The sequence below is a fragment of the Diadema setosum genome, chromosome 19 (genome assembly GCF_964275005.1).
Source record: "Diadema setosum chromosome 19, eeDiaSeto1, whole genome shotgun sequence".
Lineage (NCBI taxonomy): Eukaryota > Metazoa > Echinodermata > Echinoidea > Diadematoida > Diadematidae > Diadema > Diadema setosum.
In genome coordinates this window covers 22,661,047-22,675,219 of record NC_092703.1, presented here as the reverse complement: position 1 = coordinate 22,675,219, position 14,173 = coordinate 22,661,047, and the positions used below count along the sequence as shown (strand labels likewise).

General features: G+C 39.4%; 2 protein-coding genes across 2 annotated transcripts in view; one reads left to right on the top strand and one right to left on the bottom strand.

The window, feature by feature from the left end:
- Window positions 1–840, bottom strand: part of LOC140242876 (zinc finger C4H2 domain-containing protein-like) — a 40,812-nt gene extending 39,972 nt beyond the window's left edge. The window contains exon 1 of the mRNA XM_072322622.1: window positions 779–840. Within this exon, the coding sequence (XP_072178723.1) occupies window positions 779–840 (62 nt within the window). The remainder of the gene's footprint in view (window positions 1–778) is intronic.
- Window positions 841–1,204: 364 nt separating this feature from the next.
- Window positions 1,205–14,173, top strand: part of LOC140242750 (DNA mismatch repair protein Msh2-like) — a 39,853-nt gene continuing 26,884 nt past the window's right edge. Inside the window, exons 1-5 of the mRNA XM_072322508.1 lie at window positions 1,205–1,317; window positions 3,352–3,401; window positions 8,571–8,606; window positions 10,114–10,201; window positions 12,165–12,310. Of these exons, the coding sequence (XP_072178609.1) occupies window positions 1,284–1,317; window positions 3,352–3,401; window positions 8,571–8,606; window positions 10,114–10,201; window positions 12,165–12,310 (354 nt within the window). The 5' untranslated portion in view covers window positions 1,205–1,283. The remainder of the gene's footprint in view (window positions 1,318–3,351; window positions 3,402–8,570; window positions 8,607–10,113; window positions 10,202–12,164; window positions 12,311–14,173) is intronic.

Sequence of the window (14,173 nt, the reverse complement as noted above, 5' to 3'; positions counted from 1 at the left end):
GCTTCACTCCTCATCTGCGTGTTATTTGAATGGCATTCACTTTCGTATACTCGTACTACAACGTACAACGTAGGTAGTCGGAGAGGCGCCCTCTAGCTCTCCGACTACTTACGTTGTACGTTGTAGTATACGAGAGTGAATGTCATTCAAATAACACGCAGATGAGGAGTGAAGCAATAAGGACGTTTACAGACCCGATTTCAGCCACAGATTTCGGTGAGTTTTTGACGTAATTAAACAAAAAATCGCATACCGATTATTGAATGATTATCATAAATTACAATAATTCCTTGTATTTTAGTTTTCCACGATTAATAAAGATATTCATGAAGGAGTCGCACAACCACACTGGAAAATGACAACGTCTGCGAAGGAATAGAGGTGCAGCCGCTGTCTTTCGCGACAGCGGCTTATGTAGCTACATCTACGGATACTCCACAGTCACACAAACCCCGGGGCGCTCCTTCACACAGTTTACTGTGCAAGTGCCCTGAGTCAACAGAGTAGTGTCTCGTACGACAAAAAAAAAAGAAAAAGAAACACAAATTTAACGCACGCCGAGAGGCTAACTAGGTTACAGTACCCTAAAAGATGTTACATGAACTAACATAACATAGACCGCCGCGTGTGGGACTAAACAATCTCGCTACACTACAGTCAGAGCTGAGGCTGTAAACATGATAACGAAACGTAGCAGGGAAGCTCTTTTGCGTTTGTATACCAAGGGCCCTTGTGATTCTGATTGAAAAAAAGAGGGGAACATCAGCATGGCACTCACCGAATTTCCTTTATTTGCGTTAACTTATTCATGACAGACGTCACATCATCTGCTGATTCCATGATATCCAGCTCAATCACTTACGTTGCACATTCTGTGTGATGTGATATGTGATGATTGAGGATAGCTGCCGCGAAACGGAACCGTGCATGTTGTACCCTGGATGGTAGAGCTCAACCATTCCAAAAAAGGGGATAAGTAGTGTAAAATTAAGAAATGTGCTTACATCTACAAGGTATAACAGTAGAAAATGTAATAAAAATCCATCATATCATAAGCAAAATTTGTTTACATTGATTCTGCTATTGTAATCACTATTTTCTTTCAGTTTTTATATATATATATGTTGCAAATTGTGTATAATAATTACACTTTATTTTAATGGAATAGTCTAAAAGAGCACGTGTGTGTCACTTCGTTCGCGCCATTGGATTGAAAAACCAAAACATTATAAACCGAGCGGACTGGATGTCTAAATTTTCTGATACTCAACTGCTTGATTATCATGGCACTGCAGTCAACTCATCAACTTTCTCTTGGTAAGTTCGTATGTACGTAGAACAGAAATATGAAACAGTGATTGCGAGATTGTGTTGTTATCTAGATGGAATTGATGCTCCCGGTGATCCCGTGCACACACAGTGTCGGGGGGTGTGCTGGTGCTTTTGACCGGAGCAGATCAGGGGAGCTCAGCGGTGGTGCGGTGCGGGTCGTCGCTGGTGCACATGGTGCCATCTAGGCATGCTGCCCCGGGATGGTGCAGATGTGCGTATGTGTGGTCCACCCGCGCCCGCGGCCCGCTTGCTTCTACTCACACAAACATTTTGTGATTGATAAAACTCACAAGTATTATTAGTTTAGCACTGCGCTGATATCCAGATATTTGCTAGCATTTGGCATTTGCTATAATGGTGCTCTTTTGTCAGGGTGCATATCATTTACCTGTATTCAGTTTGGTGAAGATTGGTGGCGTGACACGACGTGCGTGCTCCTTCAGTGTTCAGCTGCGACAATCACTGACAATTGCTCCAGTCTTTTGCTCTAATATTTTCTCCAACGTTCTAAGGTCAGGGACCATTGAGGACTTGACATTGGGTTACAAAATGGTCCTCAAAGGGTTTAGGGTTATGATAGGGTTTTGCTTTTCCAGGTTTAGTTTGATGTGACGATTAGTGTTATGTTTGTGGGTAGGTTTAACCCCGGGGCCCTCCTTCTCGTTCACACAGTTTTGTACTTTTACTGTCGGAGTGCCCCGAGTCAACAGGGTGGTATCTCAGAATGATGAAAAAAGAAATGCAAATTTAAGCCCCTCTTAAAGTGTCCTATTTTACCAGCAAATGGCTGACAGAGTTGTATACATTATTATAACATACCAGGGGGATGATACATAAACTCACCATGTATTGAGTTTCTGAGAGAAAATTTGTGTTGATGTGTAGCCTAGGTAGGGCTAACTTAACTGCGACCAGCCCCAACGTGCAGCGTTGGGGCTGCGCCGTTTTCGCATTCAGATCTTAATGTTGTACAAAACGGGTGCCGTTGCGGCGCTATATTTCCTTAATTTTTCAACAAAAACTACTAGGAATACTTACATGGGTCGATTAAACCTAAATGATTCAAATCGGCGACTTTTTGATGCATTTCGTTGCTTATGATGCAGAAAATGTTGTCTTATAAGGCAAATTGTCTTCAGCTCGCCGATGCTCACTAACGTTGCATGCTAGCCTTTGGCAATTAAGGCCCTCTCGCTGTAACGGACGAGCGAACGGACGAGCGAAGCGAGTCGCGCTACCTTACTCGGCTGGGCTCTCTACACCACGCAGCGAGAGGGCCTTGACAAAAGGCTACGTATTACTCGCTACATGCGCAGATGCTTAATAAATACACGTTCAAAATGGTAGCACGGCTCTCCCACTAGGGCAGGCCGCTTACTCCTAAAAAATGTGGAAAATTTTGCAGTTTCCAGATAAATTCGTGAAAAGAACCAAGGCAATGGGGTAATGTGTATTTCATTTTTTATTGTCACTGTGTTTATGATAGAAATTTACCCATGATTTACAAGTGTACTCGTGAAGTCGCCGTATGTGGCAATAGGGAGTTGTTCGTGGTTCTCACTTTAGCGAAACTGCGAGGTAGCCGCCAGGACCCCGCCGCATAGCGGCGCGGTCTCCGGGGCTAGGGTTAACTGTGTCCCCTTCTACATGTACAGTGTATAACGAGGGGAACTCGGCATTGTTGCAGATCTAGGTATCAATGTCATCATTATTGTACCAGTACAGATGTATAGTCATAGTATTGCTCTCACTTTTAGTAGTAGCAGTAGAAACATTTCCACTGGAGCAATGCTGATTGTGGTGATGACATGAATGTGTAGTATTTTTTAATGTTATTGCCATATACATGAAAGTTATTCTGACAGTACTGTTATCAAAATCATCCTCAGGAGAAGTCATAATCAGAATTTTATAAGCAGTAGCAGTCGTGTCTTGATGATTTAATTGCTGTTCCTTGTATCAGAAGTTATAAACACTTTTATCTGTATATCATTCCCCCCCCCCCCCCCCCCATGACAGATGCATCTCAGGAGCAAGGTTTCATCGCTTTTCTTCGTTCAATGCCAGAGGCAAGTACAATGTGTATATTATGTAGATTATGAAATTGTAATCACAGCCTACACTGTATGTTGGATTTGACATTGAATTCCTCTGCACAACAATTTTAACAAGTACCAGTTTTGCCAGTTACCAGTCACAAAAAAAAAATAAAGAATTAGATAAATACATGGGTGTAAATTTTTGTGAGACTTGGTTTAAAAGAACTAAATGAGTGAAATTATATTTTTATTGATTAAACTCAGAGACACAAACATTTATGTTGCAAAAACTTGTAGGAAGTTGTATTTAGAGATACCAGAAAAAGAAAAAATATATATATTTATGTAGGATTTAAAGGGTGTGTACAGTTCTGGTCGAGGTGAGGATTTGGCTTTTAATGTTTTGCGAGATATTCAGAAACCACTCTATGAGATGTCAAAGTGCATGCAATTCTAAAGGGTATCAAAAGTTTATTTGATGAAAATCGGTTTTGAAGTGGCTAAGGTATCCAAAAACAAGGTGAAACAGAGAGATCCTAATAAAAGGCGTGGCCTTTCACCTTTTATTATTATCACTTTTTTGGATATCTCCGCCATTTGAAAACCAATTTTCATCAAAAAAACATTGAATCCTTCTTAAAATTACATGCTCTTTCATATTTCATAACAGGTTTCTCATTATATTACTTATGAATGTTCAAAAACATGAATCCCTACCTCAACCAGTACATTACAATCCCTCAAGTTGAAACATTTGAGCAAGACAGTGACTTTTGTTAGTATTTCAAGTATGTGTTATGAATACAGGTATTCGATCTACTTGACTCAAATTGGCATTGAATACAAACTGATTTAATATTGATAATTATAGCCATGACTATGTAGAGCCTTGTTGAGAATTGAAATCCTGTTTGATGTTTGGACATGACTTAATTTAGGGAAACTGTCTTGCAGTGAAGTTTACAGAAGACAAGAATTCCGCTTAACAACTACGATGTGAGCATCTAAAAAAAAATCAGGATCATTTTCGTTGTGAGTACGCATTGTGGCATAGTGGATAAGACTCCTGACTCCCTACCAGACGATGCGAGTTTGATTCCCACCCGGTGCTTTCGTTCCTGGACAAGATATTTTACCCACCATGTCCCTCTTGACCCAGGTGTATAAATGGGTACCTGGCAAAGCTAGGGTACCAATAATGGCAGGGCCCTCTGGTAGAGCAATAGGTAGGCAATACATGTACTGAAGAGGCTACCCTGGATAAAGAATGCTATTACGAGTGGCTAGATTTACACTCATGGAGTACAGTAATGAACTGAGAATTTGTACACATGCACGTAGCATTCATGTTGGGATCAGAGTTGATATTTTAGCATGTTAAATTCCCTAGCACCTGACTCTCAGAATTTGCGGAAAGAGAACCCTCACAAAATGTCTGGCATATGCAGTAAGTAAATCTGTGTGAAATAAAAAATAATTGTACTAAAATTTGCAAGTCTGTAAGATAAAACAAACAGACATTTGAATCTCTTAAAATGTGTTTTCAATTTCAAAGGTAGTTATAAAAATTATAGTTTCAGCAGTTAACCTGTTGAGGATGAGTCCCGAGTATAGTCGGGCAAGTGTCTAGATGAGAAATGCGTGTTGTAGCAAAATCAGCCTGTCCTCAATGGGTTAAGAGGCTTTTTAGCTCCCAATTTCTTCTTTGAGACTCTTTTATGAACAAAATGAGTAAGGGGTGTTTTTTGTCAAATTTTATTTATATATTTCCTACATCAGATGTAGCGATATGGATGCCTAATACATTTTCCTCAATTTTCCCTTTGAAAATTACATTTCTACAGCAAACATTAGTTGTTGGTTTTGGGTTGTTTTTATGCCTCCGCCACGAAGTGGTGCCGGAGGCATTATGTTTTCGGGTTGTCCGTCCGTCCGTCCTTCCGTCCGTCCGTCCGTCCGTCCGTCCTTCCGTCCGTCCGTAATGAATTTTGTGGACAAGGTAACTATCAAAACCTGTGGAGGTATCCTAATGAAACTTGGCATGTATGTGTATTACTGGGTGAAGTTGTGCCTATCAACTTTTGGGTGCACATGCTCGAGGTCAAAGGTCAAAAGGTCAAGGTCAAATACATAAAATTTCACTATTTCCACCATATCTATTGAATGCCTGAAGATATTTTCTTGAAACTTAGTGTATACATGTATTACCCAATTAAGATTCTCTGGTGAAAGTTTGCGTCATGAGGTCAAAGGTCAAAGGTCAGAAGGTCAGGGTCAAATACATGAAATTTCACTATTTTCGCCATATATATTGAATGCCTGAAGATATTTTCTTGAAACTTAGTGTATACATGTATTACCCAATTAAGATTCTCTGGTGAAAGTTTGGGTCATGAGGTCAAAGGTCAAAGGTCAAAAGGTCAAGTAAAAATATCAAAACTTCTTTTTTTTCTCGGTGCCTTGGAAAATTGTTCAAGGTATCTTCATGGAACATAGTATATACATGTACTGACTTGAAGTGCTTATCTAGAGAATGTACATTTGTAGGGTTCATGGGGTCAAAGGTCAGGGGTCAAAGGTCAAGTGCAACACTTCAAATTTTTACTATTTCCCTCATATTTATGCAATGCCAGCAGGGTTATTATTTTTTTACACTTGGTGTATGCATGTGTAACCTAATAGAAATTCTCTGGAAAGTTTTTATGCCTCCGCCACGAAGTGGTGCCGGAGGCATTATGTTTTCGGGTTGTCCGTCCGTCCGTCCGTACGTACGTCCGTCCGCTTTCGTTTACGCGATAACTTGAGTAATATTTACTGGAATTTTACCAAACTTGGTCCAAGTATGAAGTATGATGGGGCAATTATTTGATTAGATTTTGGGTGAATTCGGCTGAAGGTCAAAGGTCAAAGGTCAAATCATGAAATTGTATCCGTTTACGCGATAACTCAAGACTGGATGGAGCAAATTTCACCAAACTTTGTTGGAGGATGATGTATGATGGGACAATTACTTGATTAGTTTTTCAGTGAAATCGGACAGAGGTCAAAGGTCAAAGATCAAGGTCAAATCCTAAAATTTATCTGTTTACGTGATACATGTAACTCAAAACTGGATGAAGCAGCTTTCACCAAACTTGGTCCAAGGATGATGTATGATGGGACAATTAGTTGAGTAGATTTTAGTGACATTGGCAAGAGGTCAAAGGTCAAAAGGTCAAGGTCAAATGCTACAAATGTTGCAATTTCCCCCATATCTATGCAATGCCTGAAGGTATTTTCTTGAAACTTGGTGTGGACATGTACTACTGCATAAAGATTCTCCAGAGAGAGTTTCATGTCATAAGGTCAAAGGTCAAAAGGTCAAAGGTTAGGTGAAAATGTTGCAATATTACTTTTCTCTCAAATGCTTCAATGTATCTTCGTGGAACTTGGTACATATGCATGTACTGTCTGGCAGGGATTATCTAGGGAATTTAGGGGTCATGGGTCAATAGTCAGGGGGTCAAAGGTCAAGGTCAACTCCTCAAAATTTTACTATTTCCCTCATATACTAGTATATGCAATACTTGCATTATTAGTTTCAAAACTTAATACATGCATTACCTAATGGAGATTCTCCATGAAATTTCCAGCCAGAAGGTCAAAGGTTAAGGGTCAAAGGCCAGGTTTCAATGCCCCCCCCCCCAAGAAAAAAAAATCTATTTTGTACCGTCATCACACTCTTTCTTCGTACCTTGGAAATTACTCATTGCATAAACTTTCCCAAAATTCCCCAAATATGTGTACCTGCACTCTTAGAAAATTATAGCAAACCCAGTTCAAGACATTTCTGACAAACCTGTCATTTCAATATTTTGCCAGTTATGTGAAACTGTCATGCATCACACATTGTGAAGACATTGTACTATACGCCTATTGGGAGAATCATGCATTATGGCGGAGGCATCAGTCGCCATAGCGACATTTCTAGTTTTTTTTCTTTTTTTGCCTCAAAGGTCAAAAGGTCAAAGATCAAGTGAAAGTGCTGAACTAACTTTTTCCTCCATATCTCGAAGTGGCTCAAGTTATCTTGAAACTTAGTACATATCATGCATGTTTTTTCTGAAAGTGATTATCTTATGAATTTTAGGGTCAAGGGCCAGGTGAAAATGGTAACAATTTACTATTCAATTCAGAAATTGCACTTTTTCTCCACACCTGTACCTTGAAAATTACTCAATGCCTAAATGTATGAATGGGTCAAAGTCAAGTTAAAGTCCTTAAATCCCTAGATACATGCTCTCCTATTCATCCAATTAAACCTAGGTCAAGGAAGGTGAACTTTCAACACATTTGTGACAAACTTGTCATTTCAATATTTTGCCAATTTTGTGAAAATGTAATCACACATTGTCCACATGTACTATCTAGACCTATTGGGAAAATCATGCATTATGGCGGAGGCATACCAGTCGCCAAAGCGACATTTCTAGTTTTTCCATGTGATTGCTGTAACTACAATTCAACATTCCTGGACATGTACAATGTAATATGCCCAGCTTTTATTAGCTCATTTGAGCTGAACGGCTCAAAGGAGCTATTTGCAATTGTTCACTGTCCAATGTCCGTCGTCCATCGTCCATCATGTGTTTTTCGTTGTGCATGTGAAACTTTTTCACATTCTCATTGTCTTTGTGAAAACAGGGAGCAGGATATTGACGAAAGTTGGCATGAATAAGTGGGATCATAGTTTTTACCTAGTACATGTATGATGGTGGTGCCTCCAGGTGCCCCTCAGGTGGGGCCCAAATGCCCCAAAGTAACACATTTTCTTGGGTATTTTGTTGTCGTTGTTGTATCTTTTTTTCTGAAAAACCAGGGAGCTAGCTGGATTTTGACCAAACTTGGCAGGAATCAGCAAAGGGAGGTAATCGTCATTTGTACAAATGGTAGTTGTGCCCCTGGGGAACACCAAAGGTAGGGCCCAAATGCCAGACATTAGGTGGGTTTTGCTCAAGATTTCAAAAAAAAAAAAAAAATTAAGTTGCCTCAGGTACACTGTCACGAAGGCAAAAATGCTACACGGGTGAGTGCTAGACCCACTAGTCTTTTGTTGCAAGCCCTAGCAGTTTTCCATTACCTACAGGTATGTGAGAATGATATGCATCTGGGAATCCAAAGAAAAACTGCGTGATGATTTTCACCTTTGTTCCTTTTCAGAAACCGGAGACAACGTTCAGAGTGTTTGACAGAACGGTATGATAGTCCTTTTCCACTGGCTCTATGCATTTTGTAATGGAAGCATTCAGTGCACCAATATTGTGTTGTTTTTTTTTCTGTGTCATTTGCTTTCCATTTGAATGATTTTGATAGAATTTTGTTAGATTTGTGTCACCTATCACATGCTGCAGTTATTTATATCGCTTGTCGGTCAGTTATGGAAACTTATTTGAAATTCTTCTGCTTTTGGTGGCTTGAAACTCTTCACTTAAAAGTAGTGATATGCAAGCTTTGTCAACTGCGTTTGATATGAGCAAACTCCAGCAGTGGACTGCCTTTTTCTTTTCTTTTTTTAAACTCTATTGATAGCCACCCACCCCAAAGACTTGACCTTCCGTTACCGTGATCATCCCCTTTACCCCCCTCCCCCACAACCACCACCCGAAGAGGATAACGCTGCAAATGATCTGTGTCTCTCCTGACCAAGCGTAACTCCCTCCCTCCATCCCAGATGCCTCCGACTTCCACTCCGGTGTCCTCCCAAATCGCTGTCTCTTAATTGATATAGCTGGAGGGGATGTTGTATGGATTCCGCTCCGCGGATTGTGACACCAAGATGGATTTAAATTGCGCATCCCACGTGCGACCAAAAGTGGTTACTGTAACCGGTGTCGTGTCCACGTCCCGATTTGTTTCCCAGCAAACCCTCCAGGCTAGAGTGATTCCACTTGCAAATTGAAGTAGTTTGTTTTGTTTTGTTTTTCTCCCTAAATCTCTTCTTCTTTTTTTAATATTTCATATACATTTCGCCCCACTCCTGCTCACACTTTCTCCCTCTCTGTGCATTTCTATTACATTCAGTTTGTCAAACTTTCTTTGCTTATTTTTTTTTGTTTAGTTTCTTTCATTTTCCAGTCTTTGTTTTCAAATGACTTGATTGACATACACTGTAGGTATTCAAAAGTAAAAATTGCCCTTTCTGTCACAAGAGAGGTGGAAAGAATTCTTAGCGATGTGTTGTACAGAGTAGATTATTAATCATATTATGAGACTCACCTGGTTGCCAACGTGAGATAGCTGTCAACAACATCAGATGTAACAAGTGGATCTGAGATCAGGCTGTTGATTGTGTGTGCTAAAAACACTGCTCTAAAAAAAACAAAAACAAAAATGATGATAATACAGTGTATCAATAGTGATCAATCAAATATTTTGCTGCAATATTTCAATCATGATATGTTTCAAAGTGACAAATTTTAGGTAATTGTTGACATTTGCGTAATTGAAATTGTACAGACATAGTGGCTGGAATTACTAAAATAAGTTAAGATAAAAGACCCCGGATGAGTACATGTATGTACATAGGCTGCTATGGATGTGCATTTATTGCTTGGGTTACTTTATTTTTGGTTTTATTTCATTTTTGTCATACAGTACAGTGAACATGTGCTTAGTCTTCAGATAAATCATTAAAAGCACAATGTGCATACATGCAATTTTATTTCACTTTTTGAAAATGTATATTTGCATTTTTCTTGGAAAGGATTATTACACTGTTCATGGACAGGATGCTGTCTTCGCTGCAAAAGAAGTTTTCAAGACACACGGTGTTATCAAATACCTTGGATCAGGTATGCAGGACATCACATTCTTTCTAAAATGTTTACAGGGTCCCTCTTCTATCCCTTTATGTAGCTCCCACTATCTCTGTATTATGGAAATTTACAATTATAGTCATTGTTTCTGTGCAAAACAACTGTATGTGATGTCATTTTACATTCTGTGTTCACTGACAGTGCTTTCATTGTGTATTTATTATATACAGCTGTATCCTTGAAAATGTATTAGAAAAAGGCCTCCCCCCCCCCCCCCTTTTTATGCCTCCGCCACGAAGTGGTGCCGGAGGCATTATGTTTTCGGGTTGTCCGTCCGTCCGTCCGTACGTCCGTCCGTCCGTCCGTACGTCCGTCCGCTTTCGTTTACGCGATAACTTGAGTAATATTGACTTGAATTCTACCAAACTTGGTCCAAGTATAAAGTATGATGGGGCAATTAGTTGATTAGATTTTGGGTGAAATCCGCCAAAGGTCAAAGGTCAAAGGTCAAGGTCAAATCATGAAATTGTATCCGTTTACGCGATAACTCAAGACTGGATCGAGCAAATTTCACCAAACTTTGTCGGAGGATGATGTATGATGGGACAATTACTTGATTAGTTTTTTAGCGAAATCGGACTGAGGTCAAAGGTCAAAGATCAAGGTCAAATCCTGAAATTTATCTGTTTACGTGATAACTCAAAACGGGATCAAGCAGCTTTCACCAAATTTGGTCCAAGGATGATGTATGATGGGACAATTAGTTGAGTAGATTTTAGTGACATTGACAAGAGGTCAAAGGTCAAAAGGTCAAGGTCAAATGCTAAAAATGCTGCTATTTCCCCCAATATCTATGCAATGCCCTAAGGTATTTTCTTGAAACTTGGTGTAGACATGTACTACTGCATAAAGATTCTCCAGAGAGAGTTTCATGTCATAAGGTCAAAGGTCAAAAGGTCAAAGGTTAGGTGAAAATGTTGTATATCACTTTTCTCACAAATGGTTCAATTCGATGTATCTTCATGGAACGTGGTACATATGCATGTACTGACTGGCAGAGATTATCTAGGGAATTTAGGGGTCAAAGGTCAATAGTCATGGGGTCAAAGGTCAAGGTCAACTCCTCAATATTTTACTATTTCCCTCATATGTTAGTGTATGAAATGCTTGCATTATTAGTTTTCAAACTTAATATATACATGCATTACCTAATGGAGATTCTCCAGGAAATTTCCAGCAAGAATGTCAAAGGTCAAAGGTTAAGGGTCAAAGGCCAGGTTTCAATGCCCTCCCCCCCCCCCCAAAAAAAAAAAAAAAAAAAAATCTATTTTGTACAGTAATTACACTCTGTCTTTCATACCTTGGAAATTACTCAATGCATAAACTTATATAAAATGGTCCGTCAGAATTCAAGTAAAAATTCTCAATTCCCCCAATATGTGTACCTGCACTCTTCGACAATTATAGCAAACCCAGTTCAAGGAAAGTGAACATTCAAGTCATTTCTGACAAACCTGTCATATCAATATTTTACCAGTTATGTGAAACTGTCATGGATCACACATTGTGAAGACATTGTACTATACGCCTATTGGGAGAATCATGCATTATGGCGGAGGCATCAGTCGCCGTAGCGACATTTCTAGTTCATATTATCAAGTAATGAGATGGGTCCTGTGGTTCTAAAGTTTAAATATTGGAATACTTTCACCAGCAGTATGTTTCTTTTTCATTTTCATTTTTTTTTTTCGGCGGGATGGTTTGTATCAAATTTTCAGTCCTTATTTGAAATTCAGCTTGGTATTAAAATGGTGTTTGCACTATATTGAATTTGCCATGTTCGTTTACACCATGCATTTGTGCTTCAGTTTTATCAATTTAGTGAGGCTAGGTAGCCCAGTTATCAACATTTCCACTTTTAAGCTTCGTCTTCATAACTTCAATAAAAAAAAAATGTTTTACTCTGTATATTCATTCTTTTTTTCCTTGTATGAACAAGGGTCAAACAAAATTGAGTCTGTCGTCCTCAGTAAGATGAACTTTGAGTCAGTGGTGCGGGATCTCCTACTAGTCCGACAGTACCGGGTTGAGGTCTACTCCAACCAGGCCACTGGTAAAGGGAACAACTGGACACTATCCTACAAGGTCAGATTGCTGTTATTGTGATTTGTCCCTTTAGAAAAAAAAAAAAAAATTAAAAAAAATAATTGAATCTTACTTACTTTTTGAAGTATAGTTTGTTCTTCATCCGTAAAAAGAAAAACAAACACAATCACATGTTCTTTACAACAGAGAACTTAGTATCACTGATTAAAGTGAAAACAAAGTTCTGGTAAGGGCTTGAGAACCCGTCTGGCACCATTTCATATTTGCTTGCAATATATCGAAAGAGTCTACAATTTACAAAGAAACTTACCTGGCTGACGCGGTTTGCCGGAATGATGAGTCATTTTGGAGTATTTTGAGAAAAAACATAAAAGTCTGAAAACCGACTTTTATTCCAGTTAACTCCAGACTAACTTGGTCTCAGGGAGAACTTGACCCTATTTCAGACAATTTACACGCAGTTCGTGATCGCCTTATTCTACTGTATAATACCAAATGAGCCCTAACTGAACAGACAGGAAAGTGCGTGCTAATCCTGTACAAAGCAAATGGACAGCGCGGTCCTCAAGCCTATACGCACATCACCTCAGTTGCTGAGATGCGCGGTCTTTGAAGTTTTTGTTGTTCAGTGTTTATCAAGCGTCATTGATTGTTTTTAGAGGTGCTTGATAGGCGCACACTAATTTTGCATGCGCGCCAAAGAGGTTTTGATGCGCGTGTTGTAACAACTCAGACCATTATAGTCTGGGTGCCAGAGGCTGAACCTTGTTTTACCGTCCACCCAATGTTTTTTGATGGTTATAGCCTATTTCGGGAGTGCTGAATCCGAATCTGGATGATGCAACTCTTGCATCCTTGAGGGTTTTGAAATATTCAAGATGGCCGCCAAAATGGCCACCAAAACCGAAAATTCCCACGTATTTCCTTCTAAAAGGTGTGAAATTGAAAATAATTGATGATTCTCCCTAGTTGGAAGGTGCTGAATCCGAATCTGGATGATGCAACTCATGCATCCATGAATTCTTTGAGATATTCAAGATGGCCGCCAAAATGGCCGCCAATTAAAACTGGAAATTCCCATGTATTTCCTTCTAAATGTTGAGAAATTAAAAACAATTGATAGTTTTACCCTATTTCGAGGGTGCTGAATCCGAATCTGGATGATGCAACTCTTGCATCCATGAAGTTTTTGAGATATTCAAGATGGCCCCAAAATGGCCGCCAATTAAAACCGAAAATTCTCACGTATTTCCTTCTAAAAGGTGTGAAATTGAAAATAATTGATGGTTTTACCTTATTTCGAGGGTGCTGAATCTGAATCTGGATGATGCAACTCCTGCATCCTTGAGGGTTTTGAGATATTCAAGATGGCCGCCAAAATGGCCACCAAAACCGAAAATTCCCACGTATTTCCTTCTAAAAGGTGTGAAATTGAAAATAATTGATGATTCTCCCTAGTTGGAAGGTGCTGAATCCGAATCTGGATGATGCAACTCATGCATCCATGAATTCTTTGAGATATTCAAGATGGCCGCCAAAATGGCCACCAATTAAAACTGGAAATTCCCATGTATTTCCTTCTAAATGTTGAGAAATTAAAAACAATTGATAGTTTTACCCTATTTCGAGGGTGCTGAATCCGAATCTGGATGATGCAACTCTTGCATCCATGAAGTTTTTGAGATATTCAAGATGGCCCCAAAATGGCCGCCAATTAAAACCGAAAATTCTCACGTATTTCCTTCTAAAAGGTGTGAAATTGAAAATAATTGATGGTTTTACCTTATTTCGAGGGTGCTGAATCTGAATCTGGATGATGCAACTCCTGCATCCTTGAGGGTTTTGAGATATTCAAGATGGCCGCCAAAATGGCCACCAAAACCGAAAATTCCCACGTATTTC